Raw genomic sequence first — 23254 nt, 5'->3', positions numbered from 1 at the left:
GGTCTGTTTCAGCAGTGGGGAGTGCCTTGGTTAAATTTGTTTGCTGCCACAGAGAACGCGGAATGTCAGCAGCTTTGCGTGCTGGAGTTTCCAAGGCGGCTCCCACTCTGAGACACTTTGCAATATGAGTGGAGCTCAGTCCTCCTGTGCACCTTCAACACATCACACTTCTGCCAGAGTTCTCAAGAATGAACAGGCCCAAGTCATCCTTGTGACTCCCGGCTGGGCAGGGAGAGTTTGGTATCCCGAGCTACTGAGCATGGCCAGCAGTCCTCTGATCAGACTGCCCCTTCCGGAGGATCCTCTGTCACAGCATGAGGGGAGGGTTTTCTACCCAAATCTGTCCAGTCTCCACCTACTTGCATGTAGAATGAGCGGCAGCAGTTGACAGCTTTCGACCTTTCTCATCTTAGCAGCCAGGAGTCTTTCCACTAAGACAGTACGTGCCTGCCAATGGAAATAATTTGTTGCATGGTGTGCAGAAAAACAAGTAGATCCTCTTTTGCTCTTGTTTCACAAGTTCTCATTTTCATACTTTCTCTTTTCCTGTAGGGCTCTATGTTGGGCACTCTCAAGGGCTACCTCTCTGCTATCTCTTCTTTCCTGCGGTCCCCTGACGAGCCATCCCTCTTCAGATCCCTTGTTTTAAATAGGTTTCTCTAGGGACCTGTACATCTTTTTCCCCTTTCACCACTTACCATCCCTCAGTGGGACCCTAATCTTGGGCTAACTTTCTTGATGTGTGCTCCTTTCGAGCCTCTCCATAATTGTCCCCTCGGGCTCCTTACAATCAAAACAGCCTTTCACGTGAGGATTACACTGCTCGAAGAGTGATTGAGCTTCAGGCCTTGTCAGCCCAGCCTCCTTACCTCACTGTTTATCCTGACAAACTGGTGCTTCCCACAAAAGCCTTCTTTCTTATGTAAGTGGTCACTCCATTTCACAGAGGCCAATCTTTCATCCTGGCTACTTTTTATGCTTCTCCACATCCCTCTAAAGAAGAGCAGTGACTCCACAGTCTGGACCCAAAATGATTGTCGTTCTTCCTTGATTGAACAAAAGAGTTACGAGTGGACGACCAACTCTTTGTGGGGTATCCTGGAGTGAAGAAAAGTTTGGCTCATCTCCAGATGGGTTGTGCTCTGCATTAAGATGGCCAAAAAGCAACCTCCTGAGGATTTGCGAGCTAATTCCAACAGAGCTAAATCTGCGACCGCTGCGTTAGCACACAGTTACAGTCCTGGATATCTTCCAGGCAGCAATGTGGGGGTCTTTGCACATGTTCACTAAGCACTACTGCCTGGACAGTCAGGTCTTTAGGGATGGACATTTTGCTCATTCGGTCCTGCGGGATTTTCTCTTTGAAATTTTTCTTGGACCCCCCCCACCCCCCACCTACCTCCGGGGATGATATTGCTTGAGTATCTATTCTAAGGTAAGGAATCTGCACCTAAAACTCTCAATCAGATGAACAAGTTACTTACCTTCGCTATCACCTTATTTGGTAGAGACTAATTCTAGCTGCAGATTCCTAACCGACCCACCTATGCTCCCCACTCTGTGAACAGATTTCTATGAACAGAGCTGTTCCCTTACAGGCACTAGTTTTCCACCCCAGTAGCCAGTGTTCTTCATGGCTTCGCACTTCTGGCGTGGAAAGTCGTGAAAAGAAACTGATGTCAGCATTCCTGGGTGCTGCCTACACAGATGCCGCTTAAGTAATTTCTGGTGTGGACGATGCCGATGACACACGTGGAGCATATCAATCCTACTTACCGGCATGCAGGGTTACTGCTCATGAAAAATCTTCTGGATCCAGTCTGGGGTAATTCTAAGGTAAAAAAAATCTGCAGCTAGAATTAGCCTCTACCAGATAAGATGTTACTGAAGGTAAGTAACGTGTTCATTACCTCATATACTGTATCACTCATGGCATGTTATATGACATCATTAATAAGATCAGTACATCTGAAATGACATCATTGCTGAGAACTCTGTACATGGCAATAGTATGATGCTGGAAATGGCCTTTCTACAGGGTCACCCCCAAACCTTTTGCATTCCTCCTTCTCTTTTTCTGACCTCAATTTTGCTGGCTTTAGTACCCTGCACACTTTACCACTGCTAATCAGTGGTAAAGTGCATATGCTCTCTCCCTAAAACATGGTGACATTGGCTCATACCCTATTGGCATATTTAATTTACTTGTAAGTCCCTAGCAAAGTGCACTAGATGTGTTAAATACTACTAGTGGGCCTTCAGCACTGGTTGTGCCACCCACATAAGTAGCCCTTAACCATGTCTCAAGCCTGCCTCTGCAAGGCCTGTGTGTGAAGTTAGACTGCCACTTCGACTTGGCATTTAAAAGTACTTGCCAAGCCTTTAACTTGCCTTTTTCTACACGTCACCCCTAAGGTAGGCCCTAGGTAACCCATAGGGCAGTGTGCTATGCAGGTATAAGGCAGGACATGTACCTGTGTAGTTTATATGTCCTGGTAGTGTAAAACTCCTAAATTTGTTTTTCATTACTGTGCGGCCTGCTCCTTTCATAGGATAGCATTAGGACTACCCTCATGTACTGTTTGAGTGGTAGATTCTGATCTGAAAGGGGTAAGCAGGTCATATATGGTATGGCCAAAATGGTAAGAGAAAATCCTGCTTATGGGTGAAGTTGGATTTAATATTGCTATTCTAGAAATGCCACTTTTAGAAAGTGAGCATTTCCCTACACTCAAATCCTTCTGTGCCTTACAATCCACGTCTGGCTAGGTTAGTTGACAGCTCCCTTGTGCATTTCACTCAGACAACCTCAAACACAGGATGCTGAGCCACACCTGCACACATCTGCATACTGAATGGGTCTTCCTGGGCTGGGAGGGTGGAGGGCCTGACACTTATATTTCAAAGGACAGTGGACTGCCCTCACACAATGGACTGCCAAACCCCCTACTGGGACCCTGGCAGACAGGATTGTACTGAAAGGGGAGCTTGTGCACTTCTAATCCACTCTTTGAAGTCTCCCCACCCCCCTTCAAAGGCACATTTGGGTATATAAACTAGGTCCCAGACCCTACTAACTCAGACACTTCTTGACAAGATACCTCCTGGGAAAAAAACTCTGAACCAGAACCTGCAACCTGCTAAGAGAAGCTGCCTGGCTACCCAAAGGACTCACCTGACTGCTTCTCTGTAAAGGACTGCTGCCTTGCTGTTGCCCCGCTGCCTTGCTGCCCTCTGGCTCTGCTGAGAAGTGCTCTCCAAGGGTTTGGATTGAGCTTGCCCCCTGTTCCTTGAAGTCTCAGGACCAAAAAGACTTCAACACTGCCAAGAACTCCTTGTGTGGCGACAATCGACGCACAGCCTGCCGGAATCGACGCACAGCCTGACTAGCGCTGAGAAAATCACTGCATCACTGAACCGGAATGACGCAGCCCCGTTCCCCGAGTGGAGAACGATGCAGTGCCAGCATTGCGACCGGAACTTTGACGCACGGCCCAAAGGATCGACACATCGCCAAGCCCGAATGACGCAGCCTGACTTCCTGCGAGAGGAATCAACGCAGCGCCTGCCGAGCGACAGAAATTTCTCTGCATGGCTCACCGGATCAGCACAGCTCCTGTGACTTCGTCCTGCACACTCAGAATTTCTCTGCATCTTCCCTGGGGTGTCCAAATACCCTGCAACTTAAAGAGGATCCAAGCCTGCGCCCCAGAAATTGACGCAAAGCCCTTGCTGCGTGGAAAAGCATTGACGCATTGCCTGTATGTGCCCAGAGAAACTGACGCACACCTCCCCGTTTTCCACGCATCTCCTCCTCTACGGACCCGTGCAGATAATTTAGATGCAAACTGGGTACTTTTTGCTTGCAAGAGACACTTACTGCTTTTTAAGAACTAAAGACCCTATCATTACAAAATTGATATTTCAACTTGTTTTTATCGAATCTTGATTGTTTTGACTTTAATCTACTCAGGTAAATATTCTATATTCTTCTAAACCTGTGTTGTGTATTTTTGTGGGGTTTGCACTGTTATTGCATGATTTATTGCACAAATACTTTACACATTACCTTTTAAGTTAAGCTTGACTGCCCAGTGCCAAGCTATCAGAGAATGAGCACAGGATAATTTGGATTGTGTGTGACTTACCCTGACTAGAAAGAGGGTCCTTGCTTGGACATGGGGTAATCTGACTTCCAACCAACGACCCCATTCAATACATGAGTTATGAGTAGTTCACATAACTATAACTGGTGGTGACTTTGTGTGCTGTATGGGTAAAGAACTTTGCATTTTACAAGCATATCTTTCACATCAGAAAGTGTCTTTGTTGGTTGTGCTGCAGAGATGCTTGAGGCAGTAACCCTTCCCAAACTTCAGCAACTCAGTAAGCTCACAAGTTAGTTGCCTCTACTAATCAGTTGCTGAGGCCTGAAGAGAGAACAGCAGGTCTCAACGTTTGTTTGTGTTTCTGGAATTAAATGAAGCCCTTCAGACAACCAGTAAATACCAAAGGATCCAATAAGATGACAGCTATTTGCCAAAACGCTCCATTTTTAGGTCTCGCCTGAGATAGTGCATGTGCTGTCGCTCGAGATTTATTGTGTATATATAAAAAGGACTTAGAGCCCACCCATTGCTTACCATTGGTTGGCTTCCCTGTCACTCGTTTCTTAGGCTTTCGTTCGTCAGTGTGGCAACTGTTATATTTTTTTGCTGTTGCTTCATTCAGACAGCTCCCTTGGGATTTAGGTTTCAAATCTTTACATACCACACGTGTTTTTTTTTTTTTTATTATTATTTTTTTTTTTTATTCTCTTTTCAAATACACACAGTGGCCTACACGTTGACTCTGTTACATTTGTTATTCACTTCCATGGGCAATTGAAAGCCTGTTTGTTACAAAGGCGTTTTTCACACAGCAAAACAACTACTGCCGACTCGGTAAAGCAATAATCATTACTTTTGAAGTCTGTATTTTAATACTTCAAATTGAAGTTAGTTGTGGAAATGTTCTAGGTACACACAACTTCACCTTATTTACAATTAAATCAGTTAGCAGGTAGTCGTGAATTGCGTTTTGTATGTTCGCTCCCCTGAGCTATTAAAAAGAACTTCGATTCATGCTTTATCTGCTACAAATGCGAGTCATCTCTATTTTAAGCTGTACTTTAAAGGCACAAAAAACGTTTTTTTAATTGCCTGTATTCTCTGCGGCGAGATCACCGCTAATGTTCCATGTTTTTAATTTAGAAATAAAATGTGGCTATTTGCATGCCAGTACCAATGTCTACTCATGAAGATATAAATAAATACATCTTTGTTAGAAGCATTGCACGTTTATGGTTATAAACGTCTAATAATGAAGTACTAATGGAGACACACACGTTTTCGATTCTTTTTTGTTACGTTTGTGTTACTGTAAGTAAAATAGCAATTCTGATTCCAAAAAGAGAGGGAGTAAAATGACTTAAGAAGTATTTAGGGAGTTCGAATTCGTGCACCAACCAGTGCCCTGGTTAATCCTTCAAAGGTCAGTTTCCATCCGGTCCCTTTTTTTTTTTCTTAAAGAGCATTGGAAAAGCCAATATGTCTTGCCTATGCAATATCTATCGACTTCGTCTTATTGTACAGCAGGGTGGCAGCTCTGTAGCATGGTTGAAGGTAAAAGGCGACATGGTTGAAAGTAAAAAAGTGCTACGACACGGGTTTTGATTGTGTCATACCTCTTTTTAGGTCGAGCGGGCAAGCGCTCTGGCGTGTTGTAATTTATCTGTGGACTTAACCACGCACATCCATCACTATCACTCGTTCCTGGTCTTGCCTTTCAGATTCACACACTTTCTCTGGCTTCATGTCTCCTCTCACTTTTTTTTTTCTCACAGCTCAATGTCTCCCCTTCTTACCTCATTTTTCTCTTCCTCCTGTCTCCTTGTTACTTTATGTCTGAATTTCTCCCTCTTCTTCCCTTTTTAGGATTGAGCGCACAAGCGCTCCGTCCCTATTGTAATCTCTCTTTGGGCTTTTAACCACGCCCATGTCACGCCTGTTACTTTCATTGGTTCGTGGGCTTGCCTTTTAAAATCTACTTGGTTTCAATAGTGAAAGGCATGCATACGTCATGCCTTTTCCAGTGTTTAGCCCTCCTCGAGCGCACCAGCCAGCTACTGAAAACGTACGAGGCTCCATGTTTTCAGCCTGGTTTCTGCACTACTTTCTTTCTATTTTTCATGCAGCCCGATAGCATTGGGTTTTACATAGCGCGATTGCACTTGTTTTTTTTTGGTTTTCAATTTAGCGCGAATGCGCTGGGTTTTACATATCGCAATTGCGCTTGTTTTTTTTCTTCAATTTATGTGGTAAGAAAAGTCCAGTTAGGAGTTAACAATGCTAATAGCTCTAAGTTGAGCAAATTCGAGACCTGTCGCGTTGCAAATGCTTGTTCTGTTTCTCTTTTCTTTTTCTCTCTCTGAACTATTAGTGTCCCTAACACACAGCAGCTCACTAAAATACTAGGCTGTCTTATTAGGATGCAAAATTGTGACATGAAGGTTACGAGAAGTGCGTTGCAGCAAGCGCTTAAGCCATCTGACCTGATTTGTACAAAATAGGTAAATGACACTCCCATAAAATTAGTTCTGTTATAAATGTTCAACAGTATTGATGCTCTCTTCCAATAGTCCAGGATCTAGGACCTTTAAATACGTACAGCAAAGCACCTGTTATAGTTCTGCAACCAAGGCCAGATCTGTTGGCTTCCCAATAATTGTTTATGTTTTTTAGTTTCACTATCTTAATTTCCTTTTCGGTTTGTAGACTGTATTTGTGTATTGTATTATTCATACTTTTGTGACTTTGCTGTGCAGTGCTGCATGAACTATTGTTGGCAAACTTATCACCTTATGAAAAACGTAAGAATGTAAATAAACATGCAAATTGATTCTTCAAAGGTGAAGCAGGACGGCCATGTTGGAAAACAGGCCACTTGTTACACATCACAGTTCTCCCATTGTAGTACGTGTCCATGTGATTGCAGGATTCCTGATAGGAATGATCACGTTCATATCATGTATTAAACAAATAAGTATATGGAAGCCTAGATCGATGCCTTTATAGAGTCTGTTAAAGGTTGAAATCCAACCTTAGCTTATTTTCTGTAAGGGAAAGACACCAAAATATTTGGAGTGTCTAATGATGGAAGTAGTTCTAGTAAGGAGAAATCGCTGAACGTAGAGTTCATGTTATTCTTATTGTATATATTTTACAGTCTTTTTAAAAAAAAATGTACTCCTGTATTGTAACAAAGTATAACCACATACATTGTGTAAAATGATTCAATTATTATAATTAATGTGTAACTTTGTTAGAATTGGAATTTCTTCTGCACTCCTGCCCCAAGTGACCCGACTGCATGTGAAACTGGTATCCTCACTCTTTCCTGGCCCAGTTAACATGCTAATCTAGTGTGTAAGCTGTGACATATGCCTGCCCATGCTAACGCCAAGGTCCAGCACCGGTTTTGTAACCTTGAACGGTGCACTAAGTGTGATTTCTTTGTTGAAATGGGACTACTGTCCATGTCCAGGTTGTTGACCTGAAGTAATGGTTTGTACGTACCAGTGTTTTTATGAATTAGTACTTTTTTTCTTTGTCAGAAGCGTGTGGCCTTCCAACCCCACTCATGTAAAATTTCTGCTTTAATATGGCACCCCAGACCCTTGCACTTGACAATCTATGTGCATGCGTACATTGTGCATGCGTACCCATACATGACCAGAAGACTGAGGGGGTTATTCTAACTTTGGAGGAGGTGTTAATCCGTCCCAAAAGTGACGGAAAAGTGACGGATTTACCACCAGCCGTATTACGAGTCCATTATATCCTATGGAACTCGTAATACGGCTGGTGGTATATCCGTCACTTTACCGTCACTTTTGGGACGGATTAACACTCCTCCAAAGTTAGAATTACCCCCTGTATGTGCAATGCAAGTATGTTTCTATGGACTAGATTGATCTGTCATGGATGACTCCTGGTTTAGCAGTGCCATTTTGTGGGTGGTAGGGCAGAGGGTCGGAATCAGCATGTTCTAACGTTAAAGGCAAGTCCTCCCATTTTGTTTGTCCCTGGCTGCTTCTTTAGGAAGAGGAAGGCTGATGATGGCCAAGTATAGTCTTTGCACTTAACTCTGCCCATGTTTTGGACCCTTCTGCTTCGAGCCAGCATCATCACTATCTGCTGTGAGAGCTATTACATTGACAAAGGCTGTGTCTACATAAATAACACCACGTTTTTCAGTTCCAAGTTCTTCTTGACCAAGGAAGGAAGTGTTTGAAGTGCTACTGTATTACCAGGGCTGGAGTCTGCATTGACAGCAAGACTCCCACAGGTGCGGTGACATCACCTGAAGTCTGCACAGCTTGTTGGAGAAGCTGAGGGTCTTTGTATCACCTGGAGGCCTGCCTCTCTGCTCAGACAGGTCTGGAGAGTGCTTGGCCCTACAGAAGGTAAGAATGTATAAGAGAAAAAGTCCATAAGTAGCCACTTAACAACAGGAGTGAATGGGTACCTATCTGAGATATGAATAGATTCCTAGTGTGTTCTGATAGGGAACTTGTTTAAAAATCTATCAGCCAGCAGTACATCATTCTTGTCCGGCACCGTATTTTGTGTGATGGAAGGACTGGTGCTGCTGCTACCAAAGGTGATGTACCCTCGTAAAGAGCCACTGAAGTGGAAGTTATGTCCTCGGCCTGAAGGCCGTAACTGCTGAAGACGAGTACCAGTCCTCGCCAGGCCTGAAGATCGCATCTGCAGAAGCCGAGCACCTGCAAAGTAGGTCTGCCGTGCTGTTTAAGTCTGTGGCCAACTGAAGAGCTCGGCCACGCCCATGACCCTGCATCACCAAAGCCAATGTCGGAGGTGTGAGATGGCTGACTGCACCATTGGGCAGGTAGCATGGGGCCTGAACTTGCACAGACTGAAAGATTGAGTCTTAATCATGCAAGAGTGAACCTGCCTGTAGAGCACTAATCGTTGCTAGTGCAAAAACATTTGGTTCAAAAAAAGAAAACTACTAAAATGACCTTCGACCTCTCCGTGTAATATCCCCTTGTGATCTGCACGTGCACCTATCCACGCCTATCGCGGTACTTTTGCATTACCTTTGGGAAGTTGCCAGAGCAGGCAGTGGGCACCGTAACAGGTGCAGCACTTCATTAGAACCTGCCGGTGAGCTTGCAGCCCTGTTACTGTAACCCCGGTCAAGTGTGTAGTGTTTCATTTTGCTGCAAGATTCAAGAAATAACTTTTTAAATAAAAGATAAGCTTTGGACTGAGCAATAGGTTATTGTGCCTGCTGGTTGGTTGTTGAGCTCTTGTTCCTCCTCACTACCTCTCTGAGAAGCCTTTAACTGCTCGCCTTAAGTGTGGGATGGATTTCTCTCGGCCCACCCTAAAGAGCCATAGTAGGACAGACCCCACAGCACTCGAGTCAGACGATCTTAATTAGCCTGATTGTGGCCTAGTAGCCCTAGTCTGCCTTGCGCCCGAGAAACAGGGTCTGACGATTATAATAATAAAATATAGAAGTATACTATTTGTGTAATTTGAATCAGTTACAATAGTAACACTTTATGCAGTATTTGCTTCCTCACTTCTGAGGGTTTGTAGAGTCGTAAATAACAGGTGTTTACCTGACATAATGACACTTGTCAGCCTCACCTGGATGGTTGCTTGAGTAAGCCCAACTGGGATTTAGTGTTGCACACAGATTAAGGCGCAACACAAACCTGACTTCTGGTGTATAAAAAATGACTGAGTTCTAAACTTTGCAGCAGAGTGTAATTAATAAACAGCATAAATGGTGAAATGGTGGCTATTAAACAGGCACACCATTACATACACTTGAACAACACTGTGAGTGTGCGATTGAGGCTGATTCAAATTAATGAACATGTCGCTAGATAGAGTAAATGGAAAAAAATATGAAACAAAAGTCACTTTCATTTCCGTTCTGAATGACTTAATAAAAGTTTCAAAGCATACCGGTGATTCGTATGTGTAATTAAGAGTAGCATTGTGTAGTTGGTTTTCCCCCAGCTTCTCTTTCCTCTCCACCCCCCTCCCAACCCAGGCTCTACGTCACAGCTAACCACAGTAGTTCATCCGCCTCAGAAATCACTTGCTCACTCTGGTAGTAGTGGTTCCTTCCTCGACCTGGTGATATCACATGTTTCAAGGTTGGTAGATGCTAAGAGTAGTTCTGTTTATAAAGGGTTTCCTCAGAGCGAAGCGTTCCTCCCTCCATATGTAGGAGATGTTGATTATGCACTAAAGCTTTTATGGAAATGCAGTATAATCACAGCTTCTGTGACTCCAAATAGTAACTTTTCTTCTTAAATTCACATAGCTACCATAAAATTCTGACTCCAGTGGTAGTTAAGTATTACCAGGATTCTTACAAGGATTCTGAGCTCCAGGATACTTTCGGATGTGACAGTGCACTATACAAGTACACATAACATGTACACATAACATAACATAAAGCGTGGCATTTGTAATTGTTATAGAACAAAGGACCATGTTAACCATATCGAAAAATGGTATCCCATATCCAGACAGCATAATTTGTGCCTAATGAACAATAGGTTTCTTTATCAAAGAGTTGTTTATTGACCCCCATTTTTTAGGGGAATAACGAAAATGGCTATGACCATGGCATGTCTCTTTATGAGCTGGTAAATTGCAGCCAATCCTGCATGAGGGCGAATTCCGCCACCCCATCTGATGAAGTTCGTAGTTGGTGACAAAATATTATTAGTATCTTGTACAGCACCTTTCTCTTTCTGGTTGCAAAGGACGCATCGCGAGGCAGGCAGAGTATGAAATTAGATCAGCAACGACAATATTCACCTCGAGATCACTAGACCGTAGCATTGCCAGCATGTGGTTGTGCTTTCTAAATTAACCGTATTGAGCTCAACACTCAGTAATTCTTCCCAGCGATTCAGTTGTGTAAACTGTGCGTAATGTTGTACAGCTAACCCCTATAATATTTGGGCTTCCTCACTTGAAAAAAGCCCTCTGTTTGTGACTGCATCCGTAATACTGGTGACCCCTGCGTGTTGAGAATAGCTCCGGTGATGGCACCAGGCAGCTCCCCACCAGCCACCTGCGGAGTAAGTGGTAAGCAGCTAACCTTCAGGACAATATGCTTCAGTCTTGGCAAAATGGCCTCCAATCACAGCACTGACATGTGACATGTATCTCAGCATTGTTTTGATATACACAAGCCACAGTGTTCTTCTTTAGAAAACATTACACTTGTAAGTTCACAGCCGAAGAGGGTGCAAGACCTGTGCGGTCACCACCTTTTTGTAGATGTGGGTCATTTTGAGGATAGGGTCTGCAAAAAAGAATGGCAAACGTCAGATGGGGTGCCATCCTGTCATGCTCCCTTTCTTCTTGCAGGAACGTGATGGTCGCTTCCATCCTTTATTGTTTAAAGTGATAATGTATTTATATGTGTATGTCTGTGACTGGTGAAAGGGCTAGTCATTGAAATATTATAGTCACTGAGTCTCACACTGGATCAGATGGATTAGCAAAGTTCACGAAATATGCATTAAGCCCTTTATTTACATGTTTTAGTCTCACAACGTGGGGTAATCAAACCTTTGAAATTAGTCTGTTGTTTACATTCTATTCTTATGCTAGAAGTTGTGGGGGATTTTGACTCTCCTCAGTTTCCTCAAACAAATACTATTTTAATATTCTAAGTTCGAGCCATGGTGATTGCTTTAAGGAACTGTGTTTCAAGTTACTTATCAGGATTATTTATTCTTTGGAATCTCAGTCGCTTTGGCGTTTGATTCACCGAGTAAGCATATTCCCCTTCAGTCTCCCACGCTCTGTTAGGTAAATCATGTATGAAAGTGGTGCCTTCTAAGTTATACATATCACCACCAGCTGCGCCGAGCTTCCCCTAGTGGTAACAATGCTACAACTCTCCCACCTTGCTTGACCAGAATTTCATCGGAATCTTTGACATTTACGGAGGGAACCGCCTTGGTTTTTCATATTGTCGCCACTTGTGGCTCAGCTGCACCCATAACTTGTAAATTTTAACCCTCTCCGGTTTTCTACCTGATCTGACCTGAATCTTCTGTGTCTCAGCAAGAGGAAGGATACATTCACTGTCCTAAGCAACTTGTATCCCTTTTCCCAAAATAAGACTGTCTTCCCTTTCCACGTGACCCTTCCCTTTATCTAGTGGTGTATGCGGCCTGCACGCCACACCCACGTTCTCACCTTTACCTTTGTTACTCCTGTGTTCCCAAATTGTTCCTATTGCAGGTGTCTCGAGTTAGCTTATGACCGCATTCCCTCCTTTCTTTGAAACACCCGTTACCCGCCAGACCATGCTTTCCATGTGGTACCCACATTCACTCGTTAGTGCCATCCACTCGCAAGTGAAATAGCCCCTCTCCTTCTTTTCACCCCCTAATCTCTCCTACAACACCACTCGCAAGTGAAATAGCCCCTCTCCTTCTTTTCACCCCCTAATCTCTCCTACAACACTTATGCTCCCTCCGTGTCACTGTTGAAGCGTAAAAGAAGTTGCAATTACTCTGCAGCAAACAATACGTTTGTGTTCTAGATGTTCCCATAAGTATTTCTGTTGCTTGCTAGTTGGTCATGCAAGGAGCTCCCTTTCCAGAAACCACATGTACGCTTTTACCACCAGCACTTTACCTATTCTTTATCATGCTTTTATTTCTTGAGTTGCAACCTCAACTTTTGTTGTTTCTGTTCACTACCACAACCCTCCACTGCCTCCTTGTTTGAAAGTGAGAAGTCACTCCTGGCATGTTATGTGTGATAGTGATTTAGATCAGGCTTTCACACTCAAGGAGCCTCTTGGTGCCTGGTTCATGAGGAAGTTAAGTTTTTTTGATATTCCTCTTTGTGTCTAGGCTCTGTATTGCTGTTACCAAGCACATGGAGCTTGTTTTGGTGTTTCTCTTGTTTGGACATGGCAGACCCTGACTGGAAGAAGCCTGTGATAATGGCACTTGGATGCACTGCCATAAGTTGGGCATCTCCCTAGGTGCATCGTCACCAGTAGCTGAGAGTCAGACTAGGTATTTGGGATATTGGTTCCAACAACAGTGGAATCGAGGGATCGCTTCCTGTCCGTGTCCAAACTCAAATTGGAGCTCCTTTGACTTTACAGTTTGAGACTGGTGCAAGTGTACATGTCAGCTCACAACACTACCTGCTGTTAGGAAAAGTGACAATATTAAGGGAGAGGTGGGCACTACACTAGCCTGGAGTGTCACTGAGGAATCTGTGAGTGCTTATGATGGTCCCGTAATCCTCGATTCTAAAGCAGGGACCACTCATTTGCTCCTCTGTACAGCTTATGTGGCCACTGGCGCCTTCACACAACAAAGATGTACAGTTTATCAGTAGGTTGTCCTGTTCTACGTTTAAACCTAAAATAACTGATAAAATGCCACCAAACCAAAAACGACCCTTATCAGTGTAAACATATAATACCTGATAAACACCTGACCAACCACAAATTAAAATGCCACTCGAAGAAAGACAAATGAGGGAGAATGAGACATTTCTATTTCTTTCTGAAGCAGCCGACACAGTGTAACTTTAGAGCAAGAAAGACTGGACAAAGATTATTCTGCTTGATTTTTTATGTTTAGGGGATATGTTTAAAATATGGTTTCTTCTTCCTTTTGTAGCCTCCAGCTTGGGTGTACTGGTATTAAATGTATGGCGTTTATCAGCATATTTTAGGTCTGATTTGATTATTTTACACACTGTAGAGTAGCTGGGAGTATTAGCATCTTATCTGATGTTTTGACAGTGTTTAATCATTTCATTCATTGGTTAAAGGCTGACACATAAGAATCTTGGCCAGTATGCGCTACCACAGTTACTGGCAGACACAAAATGGGTAAAACCCTTTGGTATATCAGCCCCCTTTTCTAACAAGTCAATATTTATAGCAGGTCACTTGGCAAACACCCTAGGCTTTAAACATGTAATGCAGGATGTAGTGACAGATACCTATGAAAGAAGTACTGCCACCATGCGCATGGGATAGTTGTGAAAACGTGACACAAGACTTTTCACATACCAACAAAAGGCATAGCTGCAAGGTGTCCCATTATTATGTGTAATACCTTCAGCTACTCCTGGCTTTTACCCAACTGCGTTTTACTGTGGGTTAGATGAGCCCCTAGTTACAATGTTAAGAGGAAAAAAAAGAATAAAATGTGATATCTGTTAAGAGGTGAGGACTAACTTGAAGAAGGCCATTCAGCTGTGAATGTCCACACAGCAGCAGCACCACCATAATGAAGTCAGGCACAAAGTGCAGAAATGCAGTGGTGAGCATGTGCAAAGCATCAAGTTTCAGAATTCTTAGAACGCACGTCTACAAAATAATTGATGTCATTCATAATTTTAAAGGTTTCTCAAGGTTGTTGGAAGGATCCACAACTCATAATATTCAGTAAAGATTAGGTGAAAGACCCCTAACTGTGTCCAGGAATATGTTTATGAAAACACTTGAATGTATCACTCGATAGTGCGTGTGAGAGGTAATGAGATGTGCAAGAGTGTAATGAGGCCTGAGTGCGAGTGCAATGTATAGATTTCTATGCATAAAACAGTGCTACAGAAGTCCCTTGGACACGCTGCAAATGGGAATACACTAGATACCCTGCTTTACTTCTTGAAATAAAATATATACTTTATAACAATTACTGCAAGAAACCAGCATGCTTTGTAAACACTGGAAAACAGATTTTGTCTGTTTTTGGGGACAGGCAGCTGAATAAACCCCGCCAACCACTGATTCAACAGGTTTTGAAAACCTAGAGAAAACACTACTGAAATCCACTAAAAATAAACACAACAGGATGGTCTAAGCTTATGGCTGAATTGCCATTCTTATTTGAGCACCTATGCGCTACAAGAATATTTTCAGCCTCATTAGTGGGCAGTGGAAGATTGCCTAGACACATGAAACAGTGGAAAGACCTACGTTGTCCACATCAGCGACACATTAGCTTTTATAGCTCTGCCCTTCTGGATTCAAAAATGCCCTTGTACCTTTGAGGAGCTGTTCAACAGTTTGGTGACTGGATATGATTACTGTTATGTGAAATATCTGGCTCTACTGCTGTATACAGTGCTAGCTAGGAAGAACGTTCGGAAAGAGTGCAAGGAGCCCGCTTCACCAGCCCGGCTGTTAAGTGCCGTGTTGGTCAAGGGGGTACCACTCACCTCAAAAATAAAGTAAGCAGATGAAAGACTGCTTCTGCCTCACGACCTGTAGCCCAAGAAGTTGCCCAGGAATGAAAGACCCGAGGACATAGCCCGCCACACTTCTGATGTTTTTCATTTTTCTTAACCTCTGGCTCGTGCTCCTCCGTGAGGGAGCCTCCCCTGTCGTCATGCAAGCATCCTCACCTTGCTGGTTGGTGTATTCTGGCGCTTACATGCTTATGTAATGACATCAAAGCATGTGAAATAATAACTGCTTACAGGTTCAGTAGGAACTGTTTTGACGAAAATGTCCTACGGATCGTCTACTGTGACCACTTGCACCATTTGTGTGCCTTCCAGCTTACTCTGTATTTTGTCTGCCCAGGTGCCACACATTTTACTTGCACGTGATCCGTGTTTGCGTTTGATTGCCACCACTGGGCAGTGCCGGACTTTAGTAGATCACCAAAGTCTGTGACTACCCATAGTAGAGTTTACTACTGTCCCTCGCACCTGGTTACTCGATGGCTGACAGTTTGTGGCAGCATACTTGCTACATGCAACAAGGCTGATAATCGACTCTCTCCCTGTAGCATCTGTGCAGTCTCCCATCAGCGGGATCCTTCACTCATTCCCGAATGTGTATGTGGGTGTGGAGTGTGTGGTATGTGCCTGCGTGTCCATGTGCAGTGCTTATTGTGTTCCCTACGATCACACAGTGACTGCAGTACGAGAAGTTCGTCTTCAGGTCCCCCTTGTGGATGTGTCATCCTGCTGTAACGTTGACCTTGGTGTTCCCATTTCCTGGAACTACGTTCTCACCCTGCCGGCCTGGAGATCTGCGACAACAAAGAAATGACCAGAACCAGCTGGGTTACTTTGCCAGTGGTGTCTAAAGATGTGCCCAGTGATGGCATGTCTATGCTCGGGAGGTGTACCATGTGTTGTATTCTGCTAAGCACAGCCTTTGGTCTCCTCCTTTGTTGTCTGCTGCTTCCGGCTGCCTGGAAACGGGAGCCTCGCTTGATGTCCACGTAGTCTCTCCCCCTCTGTCAGTGCCCTCAATGGTCCGTTCCTTGCTTTCAATTTGAGCGAGGAAGGAGCTGTACAGCCCATTTCGGAGGTGGTGACCGACTAGTAGGAGGACTTTGTTTCCTGTGCTCCTCCAGAATTCTCTTCTTAACACAGTATGTTGAACCTGACGTTGAATTCCAACCACAACGAATTAGTCTTCTAAAGGCCCAGACTTGCAGCAATATGTGGAAGCCATTTCCTGCCGCCACCCGTGGGTTTGTTCCCACCCCTTGTTGTCAGTCGGTTTGGTAGCTGTCCGGGACAAAAGAGTGTCATGGTGGACTGCAGTCTTTTCCAGTTCGACCACTTGAATGTATTACGTTGAAACCTTAGAAATAACCTCGCTAATGTGTATTCTAACACCTCTTTCCTTTTCTCCCTAGCTGATGACGCTCAGTTTGAAATGGATATTTGAAGTAACTCGCCCATGCGGATTTAAGCCTTTTTTCTTTTAATGAGGTGCAGACCTGCAGTTCATCCTAATCATTCTTCGCCTTCACGAAGACACCAAAGAGGAAGATTGTGCTATACCTTGCTGCAGCGTTAGAATGTCAATGTTTTGTTTATTTTATGCTGCCGTTTTTGCAGCTGTAGTTTTGTTTCTTTATCATGTAATACTTTTTTGTGATAAAGAAGACTTTGTATAAAAGGGATTTGGGTTTGTATTTTTCTTATACACTGATTCAGGGTGCAGTAGCCATGCCTGTTTTGACAGGCGAGCTAAAAAAAAGATGTGATTTTTTTTTATAGCGTGTGAACGAGTAGGGACTGATATTGCCACACTGCTGGGCAACAGTTGTTGGACATGCGAGAAATGTGATATGGATCCGGACGGCTGTTCAATAAAACGTATAGAAGACACTTGCTTTGTTTATTCGTTTTTGAGAAATTACATTTATGAGATTTGTGTTCATAAATAAAGAAAACGAAAGCCCATTGCTTGCAGATTCTTTTATTCATTCTGTGTTCTCTGGGTTGTTATAATGCGATTCGTTGGTGCCTTTTCCGAAGACAAGCAATTTAAAGTCGTATTTTTGATGTGCTGCTTCCCTCTAGTGGCAAAATTGAAGCTGTTCCTGTAATCAACTTTTTACATAAGAAAGTAAATAGGCATCGAGGTCACCGACCGGGATCAAACACCTCGTATTTGCACATGTTAAACTGTCAGATGTGTTTGGTTAGCGATATTCTAGGCCGTGGACTGCGACAGATTTCTTCTTGTTCTCCATAAATGGCTGTGGCGATCACTGCTTTCGCACTGTTGCCGCAGATAGCGAGAGAAGGCCATTGCGCGCGATACAGCGGGCCTCCCTTTGGAGGCTTTGTTTTTTCACTCCTTTCACGAAAGCTTCAGTTCTGCGCGCTCATTTACTTTTTAAGTGTGTACCATTTTCACTGGCCATTTCTCACCATGATACAATACAGTGTGGTAAGAACAGTTATAATCATGGGATTGAAAAACAGTAGAAGCTATAGTGTTCGACAGGAATTCTCCAATTTCAGAATTAGGGGGCACTGAGGTCTATATAGATGTTGCCTCATCCACTTCCCCGGAGGTGCCGCATTGGTCAGAGCTGTCATAATCTCATAAAGTGTGAGCCAGTCGGGCACGAGATATCGGCCTTAACTTTGGAAGTAGAGTCCCATATAGCATCGTGTAAGTGCCCTTGATCATGTAGGTTGTAGGCCGTTCTTTCCAAGTAAGCCATTGTTTTCATGGCCTCCGCCGATCTTGTAACGTCGGGGCAGGGTGGGGTGTCGATGTTGCAGAATGTATAACGTCGCCAGAGAAAGGACATAGTCTAGCCGTCTCCTTTTGAGTGAGATTGTGCCCTCAACGTCGATTGTGTCCTAAAGAACTGCAAGTTCTGTTCATGGGATCAAAGGCAGCGATTGCGAACAGGTTCCTCAAAGATGCTGCCAGGTGTGGGCCCGAAACTTTGGATTGCCGGGCAAAGACCATAAAATGTGGATCTTTTCACCCAGCAGTTTTGTTTTGCTTATTGGCTGTTTTGTAATGGTGCGACCTTGTACTTTCCTGAGGGCATTCTGTATAACACTGTTACCAGGAGGCTTTGCCCTTCCCCCAGAACTTTATAGTTGGAGATAGTCCTTCTAGACCCCCAGTATGTCGCTCTGACTAGGAAGTCAAGCTTCACATTAATGCACATTAACGACGAGGCCCAGTAAGGCTGGAAAGGATTGTTTTGCAAGCCTCTCCAGGACGAATAAATGCCCCCTGCGGTTAGGGCTGGACTACTCCTTTTGTGCAGATGCCAATGATTAATTTGCATAAGATTGTCCCTTTTCTTTTGTGAGAGAACCTAGTAAAACATTCAAGAAACTGAATACTACAGTGAGTACCACTAGTTAAGATTGATAAACTATGATTTATCTCCCCACCCTTTTTCCAGAAATAAAGTCTCCGAGGATGGGTTGTCTTTAACAGCTTCTCTAATATCCGACCACAGTGAGGCTTTAACTTTTCTGCTCTCTGGATACCTCTTCCTCTTCCCAAAGATTGTGTCTCTAACGAGGACAACAAGGGGCTTGTAAAATAATCCTCAATTCGGTTGATGTTCGAAGAATAAGGATTGAGAAAGTCCAGAGTGAGGCTTTCCTTCTCGGCCTGAGGCTACTAGACCACGAAGACCCAACAGTCCAGCACAAGTGCCTCCCTAAGAAAGGTGGCTGATAGCAAGTCTTCACTCTTTGGAAGACTGAAAACAAAAGAGATAAAGTTGAACAATTGTAACGTTTCCATATTTTGAAATTGTTTAAAAATGCGAGTTACGATTGGAGTAAGCTGGGAAATAGTTCCTTGCTTTATGCGAGTTCACACCATTGTTGAAGATCATCATCGCTTCCCCTCTTTCAAAGCATCTTCCTTGAAACCAGAAGACCACACAGAAGGTGGCACCTGTCGACATCGATGGCCACGTACCCACACCCTTCCTTCCTGGGCAAGCAATGAGGAATGGCAGTCCTACACCTAAGTGAGCAAACCGAGACTGACCTAAAGGACTGGCAGTGAGGATTCAGACCTCAATGAGTGCAGGCACAGCATCTATACAGGTTGTGGGAGATGCTCTCCATAATCTTGGCAATGGCGAAACTTGTCTACTCAGACTCGTCGACCTCTCTGCAGTATTTTATAGCGTTGTTCATTGAGTCTTGCACCACGCCCTCCACTCAGCAATGGGTTTTGACAGCATCACGTCCCACCTAACCATCAACATCCAGCTCTTCCAAATGAATCCCACTAGACCAGGTTTCTTCCCTGCGACCTGTGGCATAACCTAAGCTCACTTCTTGGTCTACTCTAGTAGGGAGGACACCCTCAAACACAGTGGTAGAATCACACTCTCCCCTACAATAGTTCAGCCCTTTGCCTCCCTTTAGGAGGATGGTAATCTGTGGGGGAGGGAGGGTTAAGCCTGCTGGTGAAGGGCAATACAAAGTTGGAGGAATTGCCCAATCCCAGCACAGGGCCTAGCTACCCACATAACAGCTATAGCCATTGTGCTTACTTTGAGAGCAGATAGTGGTGAATTCCAACCCACACCTTCGCTGGGAGAGGAATTCGCTCTAGATGCCAGTGATGAAGGCACTGATAGGGGGCAGAAACCTGGCATAAGGGTCAGTCCCTTCGGATCATACCATATTGTTAGACCGTTCCCCAAATTTGGAGGGGTGAGATAATGGGGGCAGGGATCAGTTCATTCTAGCACAAACATGCCTTACCATGGCTTTAACACACCTCCTACGTTCCAAGTCTCCCTGGAGGAGGAGATTGGGTGATTTGCCTTCAATCCTGCACCACATAAGTGTTCTGAACACAAATGAAAAGGGATTTATTTTTTGTAAGCAGGGAATTTTGGAAGACCTGTGCTCTGGTCTAATATCCTTCTCTTGTGTGGACGCTTCTGTTCTTCCTAGGATGGTCAGTGGCAGGCAAAGCAGACTCGAATTCCGCCAAAAAATCCACCAAAGGCACTCTCTTGGCCTTTCAAAGTATTTGATTTATTCAGTAAATATAATTAACATTACAGTATTAATGTAAATTACAAAACAGATCTGTAAAATAGTGCGCTCGTGGCTTATAAATTGTCTAAAGAAACAATATACAAGCCAAATTAATAGAGCATAATCATCCAAATCACAAGACTAAGAAACCGAGTTCTCCGGGCGACAAGGCCAAAGTTTGCTAAGTGCCCGTAACATTTACTTCACTAACAATGAGATCAAATATGCTCTGCTAAAGTGTGCTAATTGCCAATACATTTGAGACTTCCCAAAGTGTTTTGTACAATGCAAACAATTGTGACTCATTTAATACATAAAATTCTGTCAGCAACATGAACCGAAATGACACAAGGATTGTATTTCATTTCCACTTTTAGATAAGCCTTAAAAACCACCCACAGCACAACTGCAACTGAAACTTTCAAAGAATATTGCCTTTGTAATTTGTCCTCTGAATTACTAATGTGACTGTCAGTCATTATCCATCTACTTTCGCACAGCCTTTCTCATTCTAATTCTGTTTTCGACATAAAAGGTCAGGGGTTAATGTAAAAACAATGTTTAAGCAGAAAAGGCTGACTAGTAACTAGAAGTAACCTGAAGGTGAGATGAAAGTTGATCATACATGCGTATACACTCAGAACACGAAGGAGTATTCCCTTACATCATGATGTAGCTCAATTAAAACACTGCTAATTATCATACCTGCATATTTACATCTATGCAAGCCTACCTAGATCTAACCAAAAATCAAGTCTACTATCATGTTGTACTTGACTTGAAGTAGCACTCACATTTTTGAGTCCATGATAAAAAATTTACTCGAAAGACTAAAGAATTCTGCTTTATTAATTTTTACTGTATGCACCAATCCAGAGTAAGCCTCTCTAGTTACGTTTATAAAGCGTGTCTGTCACTCCGAGGGGAGCATCCTGGTGCTGAAGTGAATCCAAAAATCTGTTAAAAGAGAAAACTTGCTGTATAAACCATATGATCACATAATAAGAGAATAACTTAGTGTCAGAAATCTCATAAACCCACATTTTAAGTTGTTTTTGGAATGTGGCTTCTTCAGTTTTAATCCTTATATGTCTAGGCAAAGAATTCCAGGCTTTAGTGCCAAGGATAGAACGGGATTTACCACCTTTAGTCTTCAATCTAAAGACTTGGGGTTTCAGCAAGTTTGCCTGAGATGATCTCAAAGTTCTGCTGGGAGTAATAATGAGTGAATCCGGCTGTGAAAAGACTGTGACCAAAGGCTCTAAAAGATAGGAGAAGTTTAAAAATAATTCAATAGGATAAGGCAGCCAGTGTAAGGTGTTTATAGCTGCAGAGGCGGAAGACCTCATGGGAAGTTGAAGAACTGCTCTAGCCACTGCATGTTGGAACATCTGAAGTTTATGAATAGTCTGCTTGGCAGAACCAATGTACAGACTATGACAGTAGTCCAGCCTAGAGGTGATAAGTGCATAAGCAACTGATTTCCTAGCTGTTAGGGGCAAAAGATCGATTTTTTAAAAAAAAGATTTGATTAGACTTAAACAAGTCCCTGTTACTGACAAAGCCTGGGAGTGAAAGACAATGAGGTGTCAAATTTTACCCCAAGATTTCTCACGACCTCCACAGTGGCTGGGGTGGGGGGAAGAAGCCTCGGGCCACCACTGGGAGGGAGCAAAGTCATTAGATTTGCCAAAAAGCATAATCTCCCTTTCTCTATATTACATTTCAAATGGTTGGTGTGCATCTAATGAATGATAGTAGTTAGACAATTTTTAAAATTCTGCTCAGATCCCAGTGAAGATTTATCCAAGGACATTATCAACTGGGTATCATCGGCATAGGATACTGTATCAATTCCAAATGAGGAAATTAAGGGAGGCATTTACATGTTAAATTAAACCGGGCTCAAGGTTGATCCTGGTGGAAAACCAGACATCACAGTGGATGCTTCGGGAAAATAGGTTCCTACCTTAACAATCTGTCTTCTATTGTTCAGGAATGACTTTAGCCAGGAGAAGGCGGGGCCTGAGATTCCACATTTTCTGACATGCTTTAAAAGAATCTCATGAGAAATGGTGTCAAATGCTGCAGATAGATGTAATAAAATCATCAGTACACATTGTTATCAGTATCCAGTGTCAATTTCACAGTATCCACTACTCCCACTAAAACGGTTTCCGTAGAAAGGTTAGGCCGGTAACCTGATTGCCGAGGGAGCAATATCTTAGATCTTTCTATAAAGGTCATTAACTGGGTATTCACAAATTTTTCAATTATCTTACCCAAAGCTGGTAACAGAGAAATAGGGTGTAAATTGGCTAACACACCGAGATCTAAGTGCGCCTTCTTCTTCAGGGGTTTAACTACCTCCAATTTCCACTCCATAGGGGTGTTTGCTGTTCTCAACAGGTTGTTCAACATATGATTTGTCAATGGATCAACTGTGTCCACGATCTTATGTAGGACGTGAGGTGGGACAAGGATCCTTAGGAGTTCCAGATTTACAGGTTTTCATTGCCTGAGAAGATTGAGCAAGTGAAACTTCATGAAAGGTTTCCAAGGTCTCAATTTTTATGTTCACTGAATTATCTAATCCTAATCTGAAAGAGGTGGATATAGGTGTTTTAAAGTCCTTTTCAATAGCTTGTACCTGGTCTACAAAGTACTACGAGATCTGGTCACAGAAAGATTGGGACTGGTGGACCTGCGTGACAGAAGCTAAAGGTATTAAAAAGATATTTGAATTTTCAAAAATAGCCTTTTGGTCATTATGTGCCTCCTCAATTAATTTGGCTCAGTAAGCCTTTTTTTGCAGCTTTGACCTGCTTGTGATAATATTTTTGTGTTAATGTAAATTG

At 43.3% G+C, this 23254-nt stretch overlaps 1 protein-coding gene across 1 annotated transcript in view; it reads left to right on the top strand.

Annotated features, from left to right (window-relative positions):
* The window catches only part of EIF4EBP3 (eukaryotic translation initiation factor 4E binding protein 3), a 29977-nt gene extending 12671 nt beyond the window's left edge, over positions 1–17306 (top strand). Inside the window, exon 3 of the mRNA XM_069199293.1 lies at positions 16754–17306. Within this exon, the coding sequence (XP_069055394.1) occupies positions 16754–16785 (32 nt within the window). The 3' untranslated portion in view covers positions 16786–17306. The remainder of the gene's footprint in view (positions 1–16753) is intronic.
* Positions 17307–23254: the final 5948 nt, after the last annotated feature.

Source organism: Pleurodeles waltl, chromosome 7 (assembly GCF_031143425.1).
Source record: "Pleurodeles waltl isolate 20211129_DDA chromosome 7, aPleWal1.hap1.20221129, whole genome shotgun sequence".
NCBI classification, from domain to species: Eukaryota; Metazoa; Chordata; class Amphibia; order Caudata; family Salamandridae; genus Pleurodeles; species Pleurodeles waltl.
This window is presented reverse-complemented; position numbering and strand designations above follow the sequence as displayed.